Source organism: Drosophila takahashii, chromosome 3L (assembly GCF_030179915.1).
Source record: "Drosophila takahashii strain IR98-3 E-12201 chromosome 3L, DtakHiC1v2, whole genome shotgun sequence".
Lineage (NCBI taxonomy): Eukaryota > Metazoa > Arthropoda > Insecta > Diptera > Drosophilidae > Drosophila > Drosophila takahashii.
Window position 1 is genome coordinate 23923753 of NC_091680.1, and position 24070 is coordinate 23947822.

The following is a 24070-nucleotide window of genomic DNA, read 5'->3' on the forward strand; positions in this document are numbered from 1 at the left end:
TTGCCCTAAAGCTCATCAATTACGGCCGTTTCTACCATGGAGACCCATGTTCCCATGCTGGAACCGAGCAAACCCGCATAGATAATTAGACTAACCTCACTAGAAATTTGCAAAAGCGAGCAGGGCGACGGGAAAATTGGCAGGGAGCTAGAGCGGAGGACCCTCTTGATCCAGAGAATTCTGCTGGGCTGTCATCGTTGCGAACACGGTTGAAATAAATACGAAATCATTTGTATATTTCCCGGAGTTTCGTAGTTTGTGTTTGCAATGCTGAAACATTTATCGCTGTCGCTGGGTTAGAGAGTCTGGGGAAAAGGGCCAGGGAACTGGGAGCTGGACAATGCGGATGCGGACATGGCAAATGGTCCGGCAGGAGAGATGAGTCCGATGATTCCGATGAGCCTGCCGCTGAGCAGCTAAAAACTTCCCCATGGGCCAGTCGGTTTTGTTTAGACTGCAAACTGTGAGATAAATTGTGGTGTATATCTGTATCTGAATCCAAGCGAGGCATCTGCAGTAAAATGCAGAGGCGTACACTGAAAGAAAACAGGCTCTTTAAATTTAAACCATTTATGATACCTTCACAGGATTTATATGTTCAGGGATAATAAGGTCTACCATAAATTCTTGTCAATTAAAATTAAGCTTAATATATTGAAAAATCGGAACAGTATTTAAGATTCATAATTTTATTTTCAATCTTTTTTGTTTTATATTTTTTTAAACCTTCTGTTAGACATTTAAGATGAGGATGAATGGAATTCAGTTATTTTTATAAGAGTAGTTCAAATATTTTATTTTTTTAGTGTGCAAAGTCAAAGCCACTCACTCCATGGTTGATTACCAAGCGTTGGCCAGCGTACCGAGAAATGGAAATACACCGCTGCATCCACGAATCCACTATAACCCATCGCTATAGCTATAGCCCATCCTCAATCCTCAATCCCCTTCCCGTCTAAACGTCATCGTTTAAAGTGTTAAAATAAAAGCAAAAAAAGCACCGGACCCTGTTCATCTGGCTGGGGCTTTTGTGTGAAAAATTATGGCAGCTGACTGTGAAAAATTGTTGCAAATAGTTTTCAGTAAATGTTTTTTATTTCGCTCCTCCTCTGTCGATAGTGGCGGCTTTTAGTTAATGCGCACTCGGCTTAGAGCAGCCGACGTCAAGTGGTTTCGGTTTATCGGGTCTGGAATGAGGAATATGGTTTGGGGATTTTAGCTGGAGAGCAGAGATTATGCAGCCAGCATCGATGGGATCGATGTCAGTCGATGAGATGTGCACAAGTGCCTCGCATTCGCGTTTCGAGTGCGAAGGTTTTGTATCTGACAGTTTGCAGTGCGCGGAGGGAGCGTGCAGTATTCTCAATTTGTACGTGATATGATAACTGAAAGTTATCTAGCCTTAAAAACGGTGGCTGCAGGGAGCCACCGAGCCATGTTGATTGATTGTTTTTACCAATCACAGAACACGAAGCTCGAGATAAACGTATTGAAATTGAATAAAGTCAAAATGAAATTGGCAAAGGGGAAGAATGCTTTACGAGAGAATCAGACAAACGGCAAAGGGGTTCAAGTGATGAATTGAAGTACAAAGGGGGAGCTTAAAAGAAATGAGAACTTACCTCGAGACAATTTACGTAGAATAGGAAAAGCACACAGATTTAAATAATATTACGAAGTAAGGAAAACATTTTAGCAGGAACTGTTTGAAAATGAAAAATATATTTTGTATGAATGAAGTTATAACAAGTGTATAAATATATAATTATTGAACCGTTTTCTTAGTTGAATTTTTGAAAACTCAAATCATCTTTCGGCCTGTAAAATTAAAACCAATAGAACCAATCCATTTTCATTCTCTGGCACCCCATTTAGACTCCCATCTGGCAAAAAGCTCCCATCAATTTTCCTAATAATTAAGGAAGTAATAGAAACACTAAATATATGGCTGAGAAAATACCTCACTTTGGTTCGCTTTGAGCAATGACATCTGCTCCATTACTGTTCTCTCCCTTTTCACAGAAATCGCACACAAAGCGATGATTCTACCTGCCCACCTGAAGAAACCTCAATCACAGTTTGATCTTTCATTTCCTAGACGTTTTGTCTCGGCACGAGTATTTCGTTGATGTAATTTGATGCGTTATTATTAAAATGATATATAATTTCCAGCATTAAATCCCCGGCTGACAGGCCGAGTCGGTCTTTGTTCACTTTTCGCTGGTTCGGTTTTCATGGATCCCTGGCACCTGCCATAACTTGTTGTTCTTGTAATTATAATGGTATAGTCCGGTGTCCAGGAGCGAGGGAAACCGGCTCTGCGAACGCCTTCGTCTAACTGTACGTGTAGCCTGGCATCTCGACCCGATCCCATCCTATAGTATCCACTATATACATACAACACCATCCCCATCCCCCATCGCCATTCCATCTTTGATGTACGTGCATGTACTTCAGGAGCGTCCAGCGCACACTTTTCGCCGTTAGCCGCGTGGCTTGTGGCGTATCTGTATCTCGAATGTTGCATGCCCCAGACGCCATCGCCATCCCATCGCTGTTGGAATCGCCGTCGTCCCGAAATCGTAACAGTAACAGGCTTTATGCAAATTGTTGTAATATTTTGTGTGTTCTATGTTGATTTCTGATGCACTGAGGAAAAGGGAATTTGACATTTTCTAATTATCATTAATTTTTATCAAAATTTGTTTGTGTTCCTTCTTAAATATTATCAGTTTTCAATAACCTTTAGGTGAAACAACAATATCAGCAACAAATTGTGTATTGATCGAATTTCTAAAATTTTTAGTAGGACTAGGAAATTCAAAATAAAAAGAAAGCAATTTAGAATTATATTTAAAAAATTTTAAATTATAAATTTTGAAAGCTGAAATCATTTCTTTTAAATCAAATAAAATGTAATAATAACACAGGCTTTGCCCTATTTTTTAGCATTGGTCCATATTATTAAGGAGATTACAAATATTTCTTACAGTATACTCGTCCTACCCATGATTTTGTTCCTATTGCGTGTAACCAAAGATAGGAACAGGGGGCTTTTGGAGGGGGTTAGGTGTGGTGTGTGTGGCGGTGGAGATGGGACTTCAAATGGACCGTTGGCTGTTATGGGCTTATAGGCGACACTCCATGAAACCAAATTACCGTTTTGGTAGTTTGAATCTGACAAAGCTCATTGGGCATCTCACTTTATTGCTGCGACTTTCTGCGCTGTGCGGAGGACTATTTACAGTCATCTTTGATATATGGTTAATGATCGCAGTTAAGCTGGGGATTTGTCACAGATGGAAATCTATATGGGGGAGGAGTTCTTAAAAACATAAAGAAAATACGACCGCAGTTTTTTGAGCAAGGTGCGCCATTTGGAAAGCTGATCATTAGTTACGGAAATAAATGGTTTATATTACCTAATATTTAGTGAGTGACTTTTTCATTTTAATGGGCTCTAGGCAAAAAGTTTTATACTATAAATACCAATCTTTAAATAATTCAAGATACAATATTTTTATTGCAATATTTGTCTTCTAATGCATTTTTCATTCCAAGAGCCTAAACTGTTTTGATAAATGCCAAAGGATATTAGATCAAAGCCGAAACGTTTGAATAAATAATCAGAAAACTGTGATAAATGTTTCACAATTTCATGGGCAAATTGTCTGAAATATTTCCAAGTCTTGTCGTAAGTAACATCATGATAGTCCACCCATCTCTCCCCTGAATAAGCACCAGTCACGCCCACTTTAACACAGGGTCCCCCTCTATATTCCACCCCTCCCAATCGCCCTGGGATATCGCAGGCATATAAATTTCAAGAGCAGAGCGACCACAAATTTGTGGCCAGCAAACACGTTCCTCTCTATTAAATTTCATAAATTTATTAAATTATGCTCCGACCGTCGAGGCTCAAAGCCAGAAAAACGAAGACAAAACAGAATACCCGATGAAGTCGCTTAAATATAGTATAATATGTACACTTAAAGAAGTTGAGAAAGAGTGTTTTGCTAAAACAATTTTATATAGGTAGACACATTTCCCACAAGTTTTTCTTTAATTTAAAATAGAACAAGAGAGAACGCTATAGTCGGGTTGTTGTCCCGACTATCTAATACCCGTCACTCAGCTAAAGGGAGTGCGAACGCTGTGTCGGGTTGGTGTCCCGACTAATAATCGTAACTCAGCTAAAGGGAGTGCGAGGGAGATAGATATATAATTTTTGATTGCGTATAACTTTTTAATGAATGGTTTTGAATTTGAATTTGAATTTGATTTGAAAAATGTCATTTCGATAGGTATAAATATACACAACAAAAGTGCATTTATACTTCTCGGAAATCTTTAAAGATGTGGGCGCAGGACCCATTTTAAAATCGTTAGTGGGCGATTGTGGGCGTTAGAGGGGGCGTGGCGCTCGGCTAAAATAAACTTGCGCTGCGTAGGAAGCCAAAGAATATGTGTGGGAAATCTCAACCTTCTAGCTTTTGTAGTTTCTGAGATCTCAGCGTTCATACAGACGGACAGACAGACAGACAGACAGACGGACAGACAGACAGACGGACATGGCTAGATCGACTCGGCTAGTGACCCTGATCAAGAATATATATACTTTATGGGGTCGGAAACGCTTCCTTCTAGCTGTTACATACTTTTGCACGAATCTAGTATACCCTTTTACTCTACGAGTAACGGGTATAATTAAAACGATCTGCATCAAGAATATTCCATCATATATATTGTACACTTTTTATCTGAACTTTATAATTTTAAAACTTTCTTTCTGTGCAGATTGAAGCCCACGGAAATGCCACCAACTGAGACGGTGCAATTGGTTAGAGAACAAAAAGTCAGCTCAACAGGGGGGAAATGTTTAAGAGGAGGTCTTTAGTAATGCCACGAAAAGTGGGAGTTGGAAAAAGTCAATGGGTTTTCTTTTCTGCCCGCTCTGCTCATTAGTTGTTGTCATTCAGAGGCTTGACAGCCAACTAAAAATTAATATGTCAAATTATGCAGCAGTCGAGAAAGGAAAATACTTGTGGAAAATGGGGGGGAAACGCGAACTGAAGCGTGTCGAGACAGCATGCAAAAGATGTGCCTCTCCACTCTTTCTCTTCAATGTTTTACCGGAGCTTTCCCCGCACCTTTCCCCTTGTGCAATTAGAAAGAAGCGGCTGAAACGGCTGCCAAAATGTCAAACCAAAAATTTGCTGCGTTTGCTGCTGTCTGCATGTCAATGTCAAGAAAGAGATAGCGAGAGGAGAGGAGAAAGAAACGGGGATACGTGGCCAGGTTCAGGTTTCGGTAGAAAGTGGGAATGTTCTCCCTGTCCCTCTCTCTTTCTTCCCACTTCCCAGCGGCGAAAATTGCCATTACAAAATGGATTACGAATGCATTACTTCTCCTCTCGTAATAGAGAAACAATGGATTACAACATGGATTACTTTGCCATAGGCATGGCCGCCTTGTAATGTGGTCGGGAGACAATTTGCATTACTAGTAATGGGAAAAGTATGCTAGGGCCGAATCACCTTCGGGTCTCCATTACGAATTCAATATACTTTTCCGAAATTGTAATGCAAAATGTAGACGGACTAGAGAAAATTCAACATACAATTTGAAAAACGTATGCTGAGTTGTAATGCATGTTCATTTATGAAAACAAAAAATATTCTTTCCTCATGTAGGAATTGAACATGGGTATTATTGTATAATGGATGGAAAGGCTAACCGCTCGGCCATTGTCTGTGCTTTTTTTAGTTCGTCAAACTATATTTAGAATGCATGCTGTTATTATTAAAGTTCCGAAGCTCAAACGTGAGGGAGGGGAAACGAAAAACGAACACATAGACAATAATTTTTATGTGTGTTTGTGATTTTTGACGAAGGGAAATCGTTAGCGAACGAAAAAACGAAGTCATAGGAGCCCTGATTACAACTTCTCTAACAAAAAGCAGCGATAGTAATCGGTTACATTTTCTTTACATGTAATGCATTTTTTCTCCAGACCCCATTCGCCTGTTCGCCGCTGGGTTGTATCTATGTATCTCTTTCAAGCTGCACCTGCTCGTCCCACTTCAAATTTCGCAGCAGAAATTTGAAAACAGTTACTTACAAATTTGGCAAATATAAATATATATAATATAAATGTTTCTCAATAAGTTAAGATTTGTTTGGTTCCAGTGGTGATTAAAGAGTGTTTAGTATAAGAAAAAAAAATCCAACTAAGAACAGTTTGTTTTTGAAATTCATATAAAGACATTTTACTATAAAATGTAATTATTAATTTTTAAAAGTATTTTAATTGGTTAGAACATTTTTCCATACCATTACTATTTTTCTTATAACGATTTCACTGTTCTCACCAACTAGATTCTTGGAAACATTTACTTAACTGGAAACTTTTCCGCATTTTCCGACAAGCTCCAACATTCCAGGCGGCATGTTTGCAACTGTTTCCCTAACAAATGCTTCAATTTGCATTTGACTTAATGCCCCATGATGCCGAATGATGTGACTGGAGATCAGCCACGCCCCCTGCCGCCCCCCATTCCCACACTATATATCGGTTAACATGTTTAACGTGTATTCGAGGCCGTCAGCTGGTCAATGAGTGTCAGTGTCACGTTGTCATCCCCTCTCTATTTTCCGCCAGCAATCCAGCAATCCGCTTTCCCATACTCTTCACTCCACTCGGAACTACGTGATGTGCATGGCCGATAAATATTTGTTATATACTCAAATCGGGGGTGTCGGATATCTGTGTATATGCGTAAAAGTTTTGTGTGGGAAAAGCTTTAACTCGGGTTTAAGTTGGTTTTAAGTTGTAAGCATTTAGTTGACATTAACTGGGATTTGTATGCTCGAGGGGGAAAGAAACTTGGCTGGGATTGTTTATCGCAGATGATAAGGGGGGCTAAAATATGTCATTGCCCGCGGCGATGTAGGATTAGTATGATAGATGGAATGTTTGTTAAAATGTATAGGTATAAATATTAATAATACAAGCCAATGATAGATGTAAATTTTTGATAAAATTGGTTTTGATCAAAGATATGATAAGAAACATAAAGCGTTTTAAGGCTATACAAATTCACTCAAAATATTACAATACAGTGATTTTTGTAAAATAGTTATAAAAACAATTTTTAAGTGATTCAATCTGGAAATGATGACAATGTAGAAATGAATGACCGCAAATAACAGTCATAAACCACAATTTGCGCCACTTACTTTATCGGCCAATGACAACCTTTAATGCTGAATAATTATAATGATGAATATTTTAAGTAATTAGGGTATGGCGGGAAGCCACTCACCTCAAGAGCCTTAATTCATATGCAGAACCCTTTTTTTGAAAGCTAATTACGTAGGTTCTAAACGAGGAATGGGAACTTTGGAGAGGCTACCACCTGTGGTCCTTTATAAATATAATATTCATACGAGAGACGCTACATAAAAAATTCCCCCAGCTTAACACCTTGCATGTGATGTCGTTTTTGTTGCTGCACGTACCTTAACCCAACTCCAGCTCCTAAAAATGACCCGACAACAATTCACATATCCCGGGGCCTTGGACCTTGTGCTGTGTCACCTTTTCAGGCGGGAAAATGGAAGAGGAAAAAATACGTAAAAATTTAAAACAGATGCTCATTATAAATATCCATTAAAATTACATGGCCTGTAATCAAGGGGAGGACGCAGGCAGCCAGAGGGTTAAAGGAGATGCCGATGCCACTTAACCCACCTCATTCGTCCTTCAGCCCATCGTCCACACCTCCTTTTACTCGGGTTTCTCTTTTGTGCTTTCGCTTTGGGCATAATTTGCATGTAGTCAAGTGTAGACCTTAACAGCAATTTCTGTCTGTCTCTTTGTGTCCTTATTTCGGCCCTGAAAGGGTTAAACGCGGCTCCAGCAACAACAACAACGACAAGGGAGGCGTTAACCCAACAAAAAGAAAAAAGAGGAAATCGCGCCAAAAGTTGTTGGGCCTCCGGTTCCTAAAACCTCCGGTTCTTCCTCATTCCATAACGCAACCAACATATGGACGGGTCGACATTTTATAGCCTCCGGATCGGTTTCATTTTTTTGGCAGACCGCAAACCCTAACCAAAAAAAAAATAACAAAGAGGAGCTGAAAATCCTCCAATATCGAATCAAAGTTCTTAAAACCCTTTTTTTCCCCCTGTTCCTGGCTTTTAATAAAGTGTCGACATGTGTAATTTGTGAGGGGGGTATAGGGGCCTTTTATGAGGGGGAAAGTTGGCTGACCCCCAACCAATAATATTAATAAATTATGAGCAGGCATTTTTTTGGCCGGTTTCTTTTGTGTTGCGGTCAGCAAAGGAAAATGTGTGACTCGCTATTTGAACTTTGGGGGAATTTCGTGTCTGACTCTCTGACTCTTTTTTATTATAATTCTGGGTATTTCTGACCATTTGAACTCTTGACCTGAGTGGAAATTTGCTTGGCTTCTTCTCTTTGCTGCTTCCTTATTGAATTCAAATTGTTGTTCTTGTCTGTCTGTGTTGGTTTTTCAGCTTGTTTGGCCCGAACGGAGAAGAAAAACAGCAAAGAGAAGGACGAAGAGTTGACAGCCGGTCCTCGGGGACACCAACGTCCTGCCTATGTCTTCCTGTTCGAATTCTGTTCCAATCCACCCCCAGGATATTCGAATTCTCCGACTCATTTTGTTGCCTGTTTGCTCTCTTTCCTGCTGTCTGTTGCTCTGTCTATTTTGACTTTAACAACGTCAGCAACACCCCCAAAAAGGTCACACAAGCAAACATACCCCGTCTATATGGCCAGAATCATCATTAACGCTGTCCGAGGGTTGTCTAAAAAGTCCTAGAAGGGGACTGACGTCAGGAGAAGGGGGAACGATTGGTAGTAGGAGGAAGTCTGAATGCAAACCCTGATCTGAAGTACGTTCGAAAAAGTTTTGCAGCTCTAGGCGCACAGTGGAATTGGAATAATTTTTAACGAAAGATGTAATTTGGAGGTGAAAACTACAAATTTAAGGTAATTTTCCTTATGCATCCATTAAACCCCAAAAATGATTATACATATTGATATAAAGTAAAATATTCCCCAAAGAAACTTATTTTATTTTTCCAAATAAAATTAAACAAAGGTATTTTATTATTATTTTATTTATTTAGTTTCTTTGATAAACCTACAAATTTTCATTTAGCTTTAACCCACTGTTCCCTGCACGATAAGTTGGCCTGTGTGTCTGTTGTCTCATCTCTCGGAGTCGTAATAATTTGCAGCTTCCACCATCATCATCAACACGCCCCCAACTAAAACACGAAGTGAGGGCCAGCTGGAAGGATTCCCTTAGCTCTTTCTAAGTCCCGCCCCTCTTACCGCTTGGCCTTCCATAACTCGCGACGGCATAAACTTTATCTATAATAAATTAAAAACTCCTTAAATGTTGGCAAAACTTGGTTTATGGCTCTGGTTCTTCCCCACACCGAAACCCTTGCCCGTTCTTTATTCCTTGCCCACCTCTATTTTGTTGTGCTTTATTTGTGGCCTCTGGCGAAAAAAAATACAACTAAAAGGAAATTTTCTATATTGTTTCGGTCTTGTAGTTGCCACTTTTAGATTACACAAAGGAAAAAAGTTTCTTTATCCTATAGAAAAGGTTTGCTTAAGTATAACCAAAGCAGTGAACAAATTTAAAATAATATTTATTTTGATATATTTACAACAAAAATTTTATATTTTAAATATTTAAGAAAATATTTTATAACAATAAAATGATCTAAGGCACCTTATGGTAATTTTACTTTCCGTGTATTCGACGAGATGTGGAAATCAAGGAGGAGGTAGGCGGATAAGGGTGACTATAGCCACTGTAGTGACTCTTGCAGGGCAGTTTAGTCGCTGTCCGGTTCTTGTTTTTACTGTTTCCCAGCTTTTAGCTGCTGCTGATGGTCGGATGCTCACGCGGCCGGCATGAAAACTTATGTCGGCGGCCTTTGGGCGCAATTATTTATACATGCCTCATAAAAATCGCAAGACAATGGGACCCCGTTCTGGGATCCAGACCAAAAACAAAACTAAAAATATATATATGTAGAAGGGACTAACAATGCAAGTCTCTCGACTCCTTTTGTTGTGGTCAATGCTGCAACTAGTTGTTGTAGTTGTTGCCGACTGCTCGGGGGGCATTTTATTCTTAAAGGTAAAAGTGGGGTGGTGGGGGCTACAATTACCCATAGAAGAGGCAGTCTGTTTGATTTTGGTTCGGTAATAAAGATAGATCGATGGATCGACGGATAGATCGTTTGACCAGTGCCACAGGAAGCGGCCTCTGAGATTAAGCCACGATATAAAATGTTAAGTGGAACGAGCCTGATAAATGTTATGATGATATGGAGAAGATTGCAAGATTAGGGTAACAATTTAATTATATTTTTCTGGTCATAACAGTTTGCTTATAACGAAAGATGAGGGAGAAGCTAATTCCATTTAGAATTAGATAAATTAAAGTAGAGAATTTTAAAATATTACAATAAAAAACTTTCAAAGAAAGAACATTTTATAGACCTCATAAAACTTTATTATACTTGGCCAAATTTTCCACCGAAAATGTTTAATCTAACTCCATTCGCCATCTCATCTTCTTTCAGCCCCCAAAATAAGCCTCATTTTCTGCTGCTGGTCAATTCGAATCCCTCAAAATTAGTTCATTAAAATTTAAATTTAAATTTTCAGCGCTTTCCTGGCTTAAAGCTGGCTTAAGAGCTTGAAGAATAATTTCGGATAAATGTGGCCGGGAAACAAAACTGCAGGCAATTTAGAGGAGATTCTCCATTCCCTCAAGAACCCTCGGAACTGCTGCTTTATGTTATTGTTGGGTATCCGTTTCCTTATGCTCAGCAAATATGCGTAAATATTGCCCCAGTCAACAGTTATGTGCGTTCCATCTCTTTCTATCTGCACTTGCTTATCGCCAGCATCGATTCCCCCCTAAAACACTCCCCAGAAGCACAAGAAAAACGCAATTTGCGCCGCTAACCTAACGATGATTGCCAAAAACGTTGAAAAGACAGGGGTTCGCTGTGTTCGGGGGAGGATTTTAAATTTTTAATGGGAATTTGAAATAAAGCACAGACAGAGACAAGTCGCTGCGACAGGCAAGTCAACACTTTCGGGGGGAGTTTGCTCTTTGACAGAGAAACTGACGACTGCAGTAAAGCTTTGGTCCCCGGATCTCTCTGGATTTCTATGGTCCAAAGGGTTTTGCACTGAAAAAAAACTACATTTGGAGTCCTTTACTTGAACTTTTTAATGTTCTTTCTTTAGCTGTTCAAATTTTATATTATACCTCTTAAAAATGGTTATAGAAAAAGAAAACTTCTTTTATCAACTAACTATTAAAAATTTATTTTGCTCGCTTGGTCCTTATTAAAATAAAATACTATTATAATACTTTTTTATATATCTTCAAAAGATAATATTATTTATTTATTTATTTTACTGTGTCGTATTTGTTTTCGATGCGAGAAAAGAGTACAAAAAGTCTTGCTGCAGTCCAGGGCTCTTCTTTATCTGCAAGCTGAGTTTCGAGCTCACTTTGAGAGACTCTTTGTGGCGAAGCCATGCAACAATATTTTTTCGTACAACTTCACCGCCCTTCCTTTATTTTTAAACGCCCTCGGGGTTTTGTTTGAGTGTGTTATGTGCGTGCGTGTTATGCTATCTAAAATTCAAATCTCTTGTGGTTTACAATGCGCCAGAACTCCGAACTCCACTCCATCTGTCCCGCTCACAGCCACAGAGTGAATACCGAACTGGAGAATTGCCTTGAATTGTCTGCTGTTGAGTACAGTCAATCTTACCTACCGCTTACCGAAGTTAAAATACTAATAAATATAAAGGTTTTTTTATTTTATGTAAGATAATTAAACATGCTTGTTGACACTAAACCACTATAATTTAAAAATAGGGCCACAATTGAAAACAGCTTATCTAAGTAATAAAAACTAGCTGATACTATTTAAAAAATTTTATTTATATAAATATTTTAAGAAAAATATGTTTTTAAGAGGTCGTACTGTCTTTGGCTTTAAGTGCGTTTGCATTGTTGCCGCACTTCGTTATGCAATTGTTTCTGCGGGGGTTGATTTCGACTCCGCTTTTTGGAGTTCAAGGTTGATTTGGGTTTGGGATGGAGTTCGGAGTTTCTGTACCGGGAAATCTCATTAAACTGCAGTTATTGTTCGAGTCCGGAGTATGGACTTTGGATGTGCAGAGTTGTCAGACCGATGAGATTTTTGGTAAATGGGGTTGTCCGTTGTCCTGGTCCCTGATGTCATTTGTGAGATTGTGTCAGCCTAAAGGCAGAATTTCGAAATTTTGTTTCCAAGTTTATGCTAATTTGGATTTGTTATTTGAGTTATTACCAATTTCTAATGGATTTTTCTAGTAAAGGGAATCATTTTATTTTTATTTAAAGGATTGTACATATTTATTTCAAGCACAGACAGGGATTATTTTATGGTAATTGTATGCATTAAGGAATAATGACGTTGTTTTGTATTCTTCTTTGAAGAGCGTCCTCATTAATTAGCCATTTTCCGTGCTTATTTGTCAATCGCTCTGAAACTTAAGCTTACAAAACGTATCTTCTTCCATTAATTTGTGTGCGTTTTCCAAAAGCTGCCTCCATTAATCCCCTTTAATTACAACTCTCAATCCCATTTGGGAATCATTTAATTTAAGCCTTATTAATTAATCGCTGCCTGCAAATGAATTTCCTCCTTTGAAGGCTTTCTCCTCACTTCTCCCCCCTTGACTTCACAATTTACTTATGTATTCGCCTCTGTTATTGTTCCTTCGCAGGATCTCCATGACTGCGGAGCACCATGTCATGCGATGTTCTTCCCGGAAAGAGAACGGACTGTTCTTCGATATTGGGTTGGATCCTGGGCAGCCGTCTGCGTGGCCAGCTGCTTGTTTACGGTGAGTTTTCATTTCTGCATTTATGTAATTTTTAAGCAACTTAACTGATTGGATTTAACTTCAAGAGGGGGCAAAGTATTAAACTGTTGTTTTATAATTAAGATTTAAAGGGAAACCTTAAAAGAAAATGCACAAGGCTAAGGAAACTCTACTATATTGTTCTTTATTGGTTCTTGCTAGCATATTTGCTTCTTCTTGGCTGCCTGAGTGCTGCCATATTTTCTTTAGAGCTGAAAGTAAACATCTTTCACCGGGGGGACCAAGCGTGTGAGTCCTGCTCCTTCAGCAAGTCTATTATACCGGGGAAAGGAGGTTGGATGCCAGGACGAAGGCATTGGCACTTTAGCAAATCCCACGCATTGACATATTACCTGTCAGCGCATCTTTTTCAATAAACTTGGCAAAACATATGCAGAAGCCATCCCATCAAGGCCGCCCAGACCGCCAGCCCCTCAAAAACCCCCGAGGCGTTCTTGGCAAGCAGGATACCTTTGATGGAGTGGAGTGAAGGGATGAAGGGGGCAGATAGGGTATATGTAGGGGTATAAAGGGACAAGAAAGCTCCACAGCTCGCCTTGGCATGTGGCATGTGTGAATGCGGCTGTGGGAGGACAAATGGCAGAACAAAAGTAAATTTCAAATATTATTAGAATTGCCCTTTGATATTTCGGAATGTCCTGGGCATGCCATGTCCTCGGCTCCCTTTGATTCGAGTCGACTATATTCGAATGCCTTCAGGACGGATCAGCACTGAACTAATATTGGAAATAGTTCTCGCATTGTAATCCTTGCAATGCTGTGTGCAAGAAATCAAATTGGAAATGTGGCTGCCGAGCAAGGAAAGATGGAAGCGAACTTAAAGAGTTAAAGGTTACAGGCCAATGGGGGGAGGAAAAGGTCAAAAGAAATATGACAAATGTATGGGAGGGGAAATTGATGGCCTACGGATTATTTATGGATGTTTGCAGTCAAGGTGAGAGTAAATAAAATGAAATCAAATCTGTGGGGCTCTAAGAAAGATAAAAGGTATCAAATCGAATACAATCCGATTTTGGTGTACCTTGAAAAATTATTTATTTATTTTATATAGGATAGTATTTGATAGTATAACTTTAATTTCCATTTATTACCAACACCATTTATCCCATTTTTCTTAACCATATCCCACCATCACCATAAATCAATCTATTGACTTGTCTAATTATCTCATCTCCTTGGAACTATCCATCATGTGAAAGGTCCTGAAAGGGATGCTCTCTGGCAATGTCTCACTACGTTTGCTCCATCACTTTCACATATGGAAATCAACTTGTTAGTCAGGCATTTTCCTCCAAACGGAAAATGTGTTCGCTTTTTTCTTCGCTTTGTTTACTCTTGCTCATATCCATCAAGAGAAAAAACTGACAAAATTTGAATAAAAAATCAATTTAGGTGCTCTGGACCGAGCACATGACAGGCACTAATCAACAGGAGAAACAAAAAATGAATATGATAACCATGCTTATAATTCCAGAGCAATCAAACGGGGGCAAAGCAGAAAGGAGGGCTATTGGATAGAGGACCCGAAAAAGCACATCTATCAAAACTGGAGAGGTCCTGACTGACTCACACACACAGGCATCATAAAGTTGCGCTACATCCATCAGCCCCAGAGAAATAAAGGACCTTTTTTGGATGGGGGCGTGAAAGGGAGTTTCGGTGCCTGGGGGTGATATTCACCCCTTGGGAACATTGTCACTCATATGGCGACATGTTTTGCATGCTGCCTCCTCTGATTCTTTTCTCTCCATGTGTGTGATAAATTTTTGTCATTGCATATAATTTGTCGCCCATTGTCAGTGCCAGATATTGCCGCCCATCGTGGGCGTGGCATATCAGTGCAACTCATAACATCAGCAGAACAACACACAACAAATTCTATGCAAATTTCGAAATTGTTTTTCCAGGGCCAACGAAGAAGACTTTCATTTGCTAGCTCATTCTACTTACTTTTTACGATTATGATTATGTTCTCTGAGTGTTCTCCATCTCATTTTCATTTTCATTCGTTGAATTTTTGCATTTTCCACGCATTCATCAGTTTCAGTTCATGCAAATTTTGCCTCTATGTTTTGTTATTTAGTCGAGTGCAACATTTTTCCGATGATGATGATGATGATGGAAATATTCCCATTCCATTACGTCAGTTTATTTTATAGAATTTTCTGATTGATTACAATATGTGGAAATCATTTAACTGGAATTGATTGCATTTTCTGATTATTTATTGTTGGACTAGAAGGTGGGTTAATTACTGGGAAATGTTTTGGTTACTTAAATTGATATATATATTTATTTTTTTAACTGCCACACTCTTAAATTGTATGTCATGTATTAACCCTTCTTAAGACTTTAAGAAATTGAGCTTTCATATTTAAACTGTTTTTCAACATCCTTTTTCATTTTTTTTGGCCTTAAAAAGTTAACCCACATAAGCCTTTATAAACTCTGGAAAATGCTCCTCCTCTAGCTAAAAACACACATTAAATATTTGAATGGCTTTTTATTTTGCTTCCTCTTCCGTTTGCCATTTTACCCTGTTTATGTGTGGATGCGAATAGTGCTCAATACATCTCAATAAAGTCCCCATGAAATGTGGGTTATGTTTGTTTGTTTGTTGATTTTAATAAACTTTCTCTTTCACTCCATATGTGTGTGGGGATAAAAAATTGCAATGACACAGAAATATGTCAATGGAAATGGCTGCAGCAAAACAAAAAAAGAATGACATACGAGAACATTAGAAAATTGCAGTTGATCCTTTGGTCTATATGGGCATGGTAAAAATATATATCTACAAATATTTGTGCACCGATGAATGTGTGCCTTTGTGTTCGAAATGCTTCACATTTATATGGATTTTGCTGTGACATTCAGGAGAGTTTCGGTATTTAATAAATAAAGTGCTCAGCTAATTGATTGAAATGATGAAAATGTGTTAAGGAAAATATTGGAAAAGCAATGCCAGAAATTGTAACGAAAACTCATGAAAATTTAAAACAGCAATGTTTGTAGAATGATAAATTGGCTTGTATTGAAACTTTAAATAACTAAGTGGTGAAATGTCAGAGAAATTGTGGCCATTTCTCATACAAGATAAAATTATTTTGATATCTGCAAGCAAGAAAACGTAAACTTTAAGCCAAGTCAAAGTTACTGCAGGAAAGTAATCCCAACTTTTTTCCCCCAACCAATTTCCTATGACAGTCCAACTTTTGCAGACCTGGGAAAACCTTTGGGGCTTTTCATTTCAAGTATCAAGCGAAATTATAAACAAGCACATTTTATTTCAATTTTCGCGAACTAAAACAAATATTTTTGCACCCACAAAAAGTTTTGCTTCTGCGACAGGTAAAATTGCCAGAGGAATTTGTGCAAAAGGAAACTTATGTGGGAAAAATGGGGAATGTGTAATGGGGGATTCTGTGTGTCACGTCAACTGTCAACAATCAACACCTTTTTCATTAAGCGCATTAGATGAGATGAGACAATGAGTGAGCTTTCCCCCCCTCCCACCTTTTTTCTTGACATTTGTTTTCCAATGAAAAGCGAAAAGAGGAAATGACAATGTGTGTTTGCTGAAAGAGCAAATAATCGTCTAGTCGTTGACTTTGATGACATTTTCTTAATTACAAGACCTTCTGTAGAGAACCCAAAAAAGGGGAAAATCGAGAGGCAGAAAGTGGAAGTTCAGTGAGGCGCATATTTCGATAGTTGGGATTTCATTTCAGGACTGAAGACGATATGAGCAAATATGACAGCTCATGGTGACTGCACCCAAAAACCAACCGAAATGTGAACCCTTCCAACATTTTCGTTTTCTGGCCAACTTTTTTCGGCTGCTTGTTTTGACAGTTGGCTTATCCCATTCTTTTTTTTTTACTTTTTGATATCCATATAGTTATTAATAGTTTTTAAATATGCACCAGATATTTAATCATTGATATGCATAAAAAATACATGCCATAAACATCAAATGTCAAAAACAGAAAATATAAAATTTCGCCGCAAACATTTGCCGCAAAATTTATGCCGCAATCTCTGTCCAACCTGACTGAAATGTTTATGTTAATAGTTAGTTATTCTAATAGACGATCAACCCTCTGAAAAAAGCTATCTATTGTTGTTGTTTTCTTATGCAAATTTATACAATTTTTGAGCGCTTTTTTTTTAGTCTGTTAGTTGTGAGTTAAATCTAATTTATGCAAAATTCAAAAACTGGCAACCGCTGGCAGAGCTCTCAAAGCTTTTCTGTGGCTTTTAGTTTTCAACACTCCAGCGAAGAAGAAGGGGCGGTGCGGTTTTTCTGGGGCGGTTAGGTGGGTGTAACCACTTTAGTTTTTGGGCTGATTTTAATGACCCGACTCCACGAAATTTATGAGCGCTAAAAATTGAAATTACTTTTTTCATTCATTGACCATGAAAGGCGCGGCGGCTCGAGTTAAATAATTTATTTGGAGTTGGTTGACGGAAATGTTTAGAAGAAATTTAACTGAAGACTGTGGAAATGGAAAAGGCGTTGAGGAAAAGTTTATGGTGGAAAAGTCATCTGAGGTATTGTGTTAAAAGTTATATAAAGTCGGAGTGGATATTTGCAATAATTAGAAGTTATGAAAAATGTTTAATATACTTTTAAATCTAAATAATCACCCAATGGTTTTAATTGTGTGGTTATTCACATTTGCGAAAATTTGACAATGAAATAAGCAATAATTATTATATTTTCAAACATTGTTTTAGTATTCGATGTAATTAAAGCTACTTTGACGTGCTGATATGATATTCGAACCAAAATCATTTATATTTTATTAACATTCAAAATTTCAATTTTAGTCTGTATGTCTTAAATAACAGTTTTTATTTCTTAAAATTATTTTTAAATAAATAAAATTATTGCAATTATAATATTACCCTGTTGTTGTTTTGTTGTTTTATTTTCCTGTGTTAAATTCTGAAATATTTTCGCAGACCTTTTTGGTATGAAAACCTCTTCAATATTTCCATCTACGAGTGCCACTCAAACTAAGCTCTTCTCCAATGCGAATTTCCTCTGAATTTCGTGTGGGTGTTGCCCAAAGAAACTCTGCATGTTTTTCGCCAAGTTGTGAAAACTTCCGCCCCCGATGACGCATAATTTGTGGGCGTGTCAAAGGGGGCAAAGGCGGAGGGAGAGGGACAAAAGATGTCGGTGGAGTCTGTGCTTGCCAAATGTTTCAACATTTGCAGCTTATTTCGTTTCATTTGTAGCTAGTCACACCTACAGAAATTCCCCCTTTTTTCACCCATCATGCGTGGTATAACAAATTGCTACGGGAAGCAGAATGAGATGAGCTGGATGGTCCCCCTTTTTCTTGTTGTTTCTGGCATAAATAAACAATTCAATTCAATTTCTCAGCTTGTTCTTCTGCAGTGGAGCGTTGTCAACAAAAGGAGTTACAAACTGACTCACTTCCTCTCTTCTCTTCTCTTCGCTTCTCCGCCTTCACGAATATATTTTGCATTTAAATGAGGATGGAAAGCTAGGGTGGAGCAGCGAAGACAATGCGTAGGTGGAAATTAGATGTAAGCTGGCTAAGAGAACTATAATTTCAAGGAAAAAGAAACTAAAAAGAAACGGAACACAGAGAAAAATATTGGTTCTTACAATAAAGAGAGTACGGAAATACTTAATACATTAAAAACATTATAACAATGGTATATCTACAACAGTGAAAAGTTCCCCAAGAACTAAGCAAATATTAAAAAAATTGTATATAGAAATAAATCTAAATAAAAGAGATTAAAAAAAAAAATACACTGAAAGTGGAAAAGTTCTAAATTTTGATTAATATAACATGAGACACTCTTTATTATTCAATGCATTTATAATTGAACTATATTCAAAATGGCCTTTTTCCAAAAAATTAAAAAAAAAAAAATAAGTAGATGAAATTAGTTTCGAAAAATAATTATAAATAAACAAAATTAGTTTCAAAAAATAATAATAAAAACCACGAATTTGGTATTTTGTACGGGTTTGAATAAAATGATAATATTTAATTTAATACATTTCTAGGGATATTTTTTCGCAGTACAGCTATGTGGTTCGTGAGGGAGACTGATGTTAGCCACGACTCAGAGCCGAGAAGTGCGTTCTGCATCTATGAATAATTCAGAGGTCTCGTCGTGGCAACAATAATACTCGGCACATTAATGCAATGCGAACAACTCAAACGCAAACACAGCCCACACGCAGATACTCTCACACATACGAGCACACCACCCACTCACACACTGAACTTCCAGCTAACTGTTTCTCTCTGATAGTTTTGTAATGATCAAATTAAATGACTTTGCTTGGGTTTGGTCGGGTTTTCTGGTTCGGGGTTTCTGGTTTAGACAAAAGACTCCTTGGCCTGGCTTAGTGGGAATGATAATGAATTTATTTAAATGGCGCGTAATCAGACAGGCAACAGAGAAATTCAGAGAAGGATGGTGAAGTTTATGTGTGAGCTTGCGGTTGGGAATAAGGAGGGAGAACAGTATCGTTGTGTGCGTCTGTGTGTGGATTGTAATTGCTTTTAAAGCTTTGAGGAATTGTCAACCATTATGTTGGCCTTATCCGAGGGTTTATCATTGACTATCCATTCTTATTTGGCCCTCTGGCAAACCGGAAGTGGTGTCCGTCTCAGAGAAACTCTTGATTGGTTGTTGGTTAGCCAAACTGGCAATTGTTAGTAAGTTAGTCAGTTAATAGATGCAAGCTCTCAATTAAGGCATTTAACAAAGTATTGATGATTATTGCATAAATGGACCACACTACGTATGAGTAATATACTTCGAGCGACATGTATAACTTTTAACAAAGAATAGATTGACCATATTTGGGTTTATCCATTATGTTGATATTTACCTACATAATGTTGGAAAGCAAGGTAGTTACGCTTAATGACGAATTAGTTTATTTTAAACATTTACTTAATGGAACTCGTGTATTTAAATTGGAATTAACTAATATTTGTGGCAATAAATGGTATTTTGTCAATTAAAACGGGTTGGTACTTAAATTACTTCCTGGAAAAACATTTTTATTTATATTTCACCTTCTCAGAAAAAATAAGTTTTGAAGTTGTTCAAGTTCTCCAGCTTATTTTTGCATTTGTCTTAGCTTTCTGCCCAAATGCGAAATTCCAATTAAGGACATCTCAGCCAAATTCATTAAGGCCAACTGGGTGAGGGAAAAGAAACCTTGCGAATTAAATGCGGCTCGGCTTTCGGAGTAAATGGCACAACAATCACAATCAGCTAATGTGTAGAGCCTAATGACCAAAAGGCGCTGGGAAGAGGATCCCTAATAGGTTCTCCTCTCCTTTAATGTCCCCGCACTCATATAAACACTAATGCATTTTTAAGGGAACATCAAAGCAGATCTCGGGTTAATTAAGGCGAACCTAATTAAATCTAAATTTATATTTAATATCCATTCTCCCCTTCTGTTGCTCGTTGCAGGTGCTCACCTTCCTGATTGACTCGTCGCGTTTTCGCTACCCGGAGAGGGCCATCGTGTTTCTGGCCGTCTGTTACCTGGTAGTTGGATGTGCCTACGTGGCGGGATTGGGGGCGGGCGACTCCGTGTCGTGCCGCGAACCATTTCCGCCACCCGTCAAGCTCGGCCGCCTGCAGATGATGTCCACCATCACCCAGGTGAGATGATCCAGCAGAAGCACCTCTGCAGTGCCTGGGAAACCAGTCCTCACTCATTTTTAATGCCACCGAAGAGGCTACTTTTATTAGCTGGAGTTGAGTTGATGCAATAAAATGTGTAGAGTTACATTTTGTAACACTGCTTATATAAAAAAATGTAATCTTTAAAAATCGAAAGACTTCTTAAGACATACTTTAAAATACTTTAAAGGAAAGATATCTAATATTATAGATAACTATCTAAAATATTTATTTCGAATAAATTTGCCTAATCGATTAACCATTTTTAAAGACATTTTTTATTTATTAATTAATGAATGAAAAAGAAAATTAAAAGTAGTTTCAATGCTAATTTATAAACAGAGTAAGACCATATTTTCTTCAAGAATACTTTTATTAGTTTTTAAATGTTAAAAATTGTTTATAAATATTTTCGGTAAATCTAGACAATATTTCTGAATTGTGCGTTCGTTTTCATTAACTCCCTAATTAAACAAGTTACAATATGTTGTATTATTTTTACATTTTGTATTTATTTTTTTTAATTGAACATTTTCCAGTTTTTAAACTTTCTGATTTATTCTTTATATACCTTAGCTAAAAGGGTATTTTATGCTTCGACCTTTCAGGCTGCCCTTAAATTAATTGTGATTTTATTGACCGAGTTTTCTTATTTTCCGACAGGGCCACCGCCAAACCACGTCCTGCACGGTTTTATTCATGGCACTCTACTTCTGCTGCATGGCAGCCTTCGCGTGGTGGTCGTGTCTGGCATTCGCCTGGTTTTTGGCCGCCGGCCTCAAATGGGGCCACGAGGCTATTGAGAACAAGTCGCACTTATTCCACCTGGTTGCCTGGGCGGTGCCCGCCCTCCAGACCATCTCCGTGCTGGCCCTGGCCAAAGTTGAAGGTAAGTTGGATTGAAATCCAGGCTGGATTATTATCGATTAGCCACCAATGCGACCTTGATCCGGCGACGCATTAATCTCCCATAGTCCACATCAATTTCTATCACACAATCCGCCCAAAACTTAACTCAAACCCAACCATCGCTGCGGTTTCGGGCAATTTCAACGCGTAAGACGAAGCCGTCATTAGACATCATTTGCGGCATTAACTGTATCTATTTCTCGTGGCTATGGACTGGTTGCTATCAGCCAGAAAAAGCTACAAAAAACTTGAGTAAACCAACAAAAAACAAGAAAGGAAGCTAGCTTCGGCCAGCCGAAGATTATATACCCTTGCAGATCATTCCTATTAATTAACAAATCGCAAAAATGTTAATTTTCTAATATTTCTCATTAATTTTCCGATCGTTCCTATGGCAACTATATGATATAGTCGTCCGATTTTGATCAAATTAAAATTGAAATTCGGAAATATTTAAAAAGAGTCATATCCTAGAGTAGAAGATAATACAATAAAAACCAAAGAAGCTAGAATTTATTTCCTATTACTTTTCCATTAATTTTCCGATCGTTCCTATGGCAGCTATATGATATAGTAGTCCGATTTTTTAAATAATTAATTCGAAATTCAGAAATATTTAAAAAATAACATCCCCAAAAGTAGAAGGTAATATTTCAAAAAACACCGAAGCTAGAATTTTTTAAAGTTTTTTTCTTCCGATCCTTCCTATGGGAGCTATAAGATATAGTTGTCCGATCCGGTCGGCTCCGACATATATACTACCTGCAATAGAAAGAAGACTTTTGCGAAAGTTTCGTCCCGATAGCTAAAAAACTGAGAGACTAGTTTGCGTAGAAACAGACAGACGGACAGACGGACAGACGGACAGACGGACAGACAGACAGACGGACAGACGGACAGACGGACGGACAGACGGACAGACGGACATGGCTAGATCGACTCGTCTTGTGATGCTGATCAAGAATATATATACTTTATGGGGTCGGAAACGTCTCCTTCACTGCGTTGCAAACTTCTGACTGAAATCATAATACCCTCTGCAAGGGTATAATTAAAGATGTAAAGGCGAAACAGTGGGCTGGGGGATGTGAAAAGTGAACAAAATACTTCGAAATTAAGCGACTCAACTTTTTTGATATTTAAAATCAATTATAATTTTTTAAGCCTGGTCGAAGCTAAATAATTAAGTTCAAGCTTTCAAAAGTCAAAGTTTACTTTCAAAAACATTTTTTTATACATTTTGAAGCACTGTGCGAGTGCGTGCGTCGCCAGCCTCTTAGTCATTTTGTGGTTCATTTGAGAATTGGGTCTTGGGCTGGGCTTCGGTTGTTTGGGTCTGGATACTGAGATACTTTCGGAGGGTTCTAATGCGGCTGTCCGTGATTTCTAAACAATTTAATGACCTACGTGGTCGCGGCCAGACACGAAATAAATCTTGACGACCAACCAAAATGTAAAACGCGGAGGGGAAAAAAGACGACGGCCCGAAAACGGTCACGTTAAAGTGGCGTAAAAATTTGTGGACTCCGGATGAGTTCCCTCTTTTCGTTCGGGGTCCCAAGTCAAAGAACAAGACCAAAACTAATTCGCTTAACGCGCTGCCTCTAAGCCAACTTAGAGGCCTTTGCGTTGTTTCCCATTCCTGGGCTCATTTCACATTTTTGGGCTTAATTAGATTGCGGCTTAATGACTCAATTGTGTTTGCCTGCCCAGCTCCTGTGTCCCGTCTCTTTCGTCCAACATCTATGCCTCTCTTTCTATAACCCAGACAATTTCCAATATGACCAGACGGTAGTAATTAAATACAGCAGCACATGATTATGGCTTGTTAGGCAAATCGAATGAAAGTCATAGACAATTTGGAGGGGGCCGTTCGAGTGGCAGGAGGAGCATCCCTGTTGATGGGCACTTATATGCCCAGCATTAACTGGGTCTACTTAATGCCCTGGTTACGTAATTGGGGGGAGTGAGTGAGGTTAGGTGCGAGCTTAACACTGGATTAGTGCTGCATTGTGGTAAACGAGACTGCGAATCAGCATTAGTCGACTTCACCAAATATCCTGGCAAATGTCAGTTCCCGAATGAAGGGATTTGCTAAGTCAATCAATCTGAAGGACTAACTAGTAGGGAATTTATTATATGAACATCGGAAACTAAGGAAAGGTTTACAATTTTAATATCAATATTTTTCAACTCGGTTTATAAAATATATATTAACATATAAAAAGGACAGTTTTAAGTAGAAAATAAAAGAAATAATACTTTTATTTAAATAGTCTTATATTTCGATTTAGCATAAATTGGAATAATATATGCTATTGGTTTTTGGCATTTCTTGATATCTGATGATTATGATTCAATGAAAATCTTAAATTCCAACGCTAACTTATCCAATTTACATTTAATTAATTTTTCATCATTTTAAATCTCAATTTT

The 24070-nt window shown here is 38.1% G+C and overlaps 1 protein-coding gene across 5 annotated transcripts in view; it reads left to right on the forward strand.

Annotated features, from left to right (window-relative positions):
• The window catches only part of fz (frizzled class receptor), a 120627-nt gene that overhangs the window by 38519 nt on the left and 58038 nt on the right, over window positions 1–24070 (forward strand). For all 5 annotated transcript variants that reach the window (XM_070215862.1, XM_070215861.1, XM_070215860.1 and 2 more), the window contains 3 exons: window positions 12863–12982; window positions 20510–20704; window positions 21389–21614. In XM_070215862.1, coding sequence (XP_070071963.1) covers window positions 12896–12982; window positions 20510–20704; window positions 21389–21614 — 508 coding nt within the window. In that variant the 5' untranslated portion in view covers window positions 12863–12895. The remainder of the gene's footprint in view (window positions 1–12862; window positions 12983–20509; window positions 20705–21388; window positions 21615–24070) is intronic.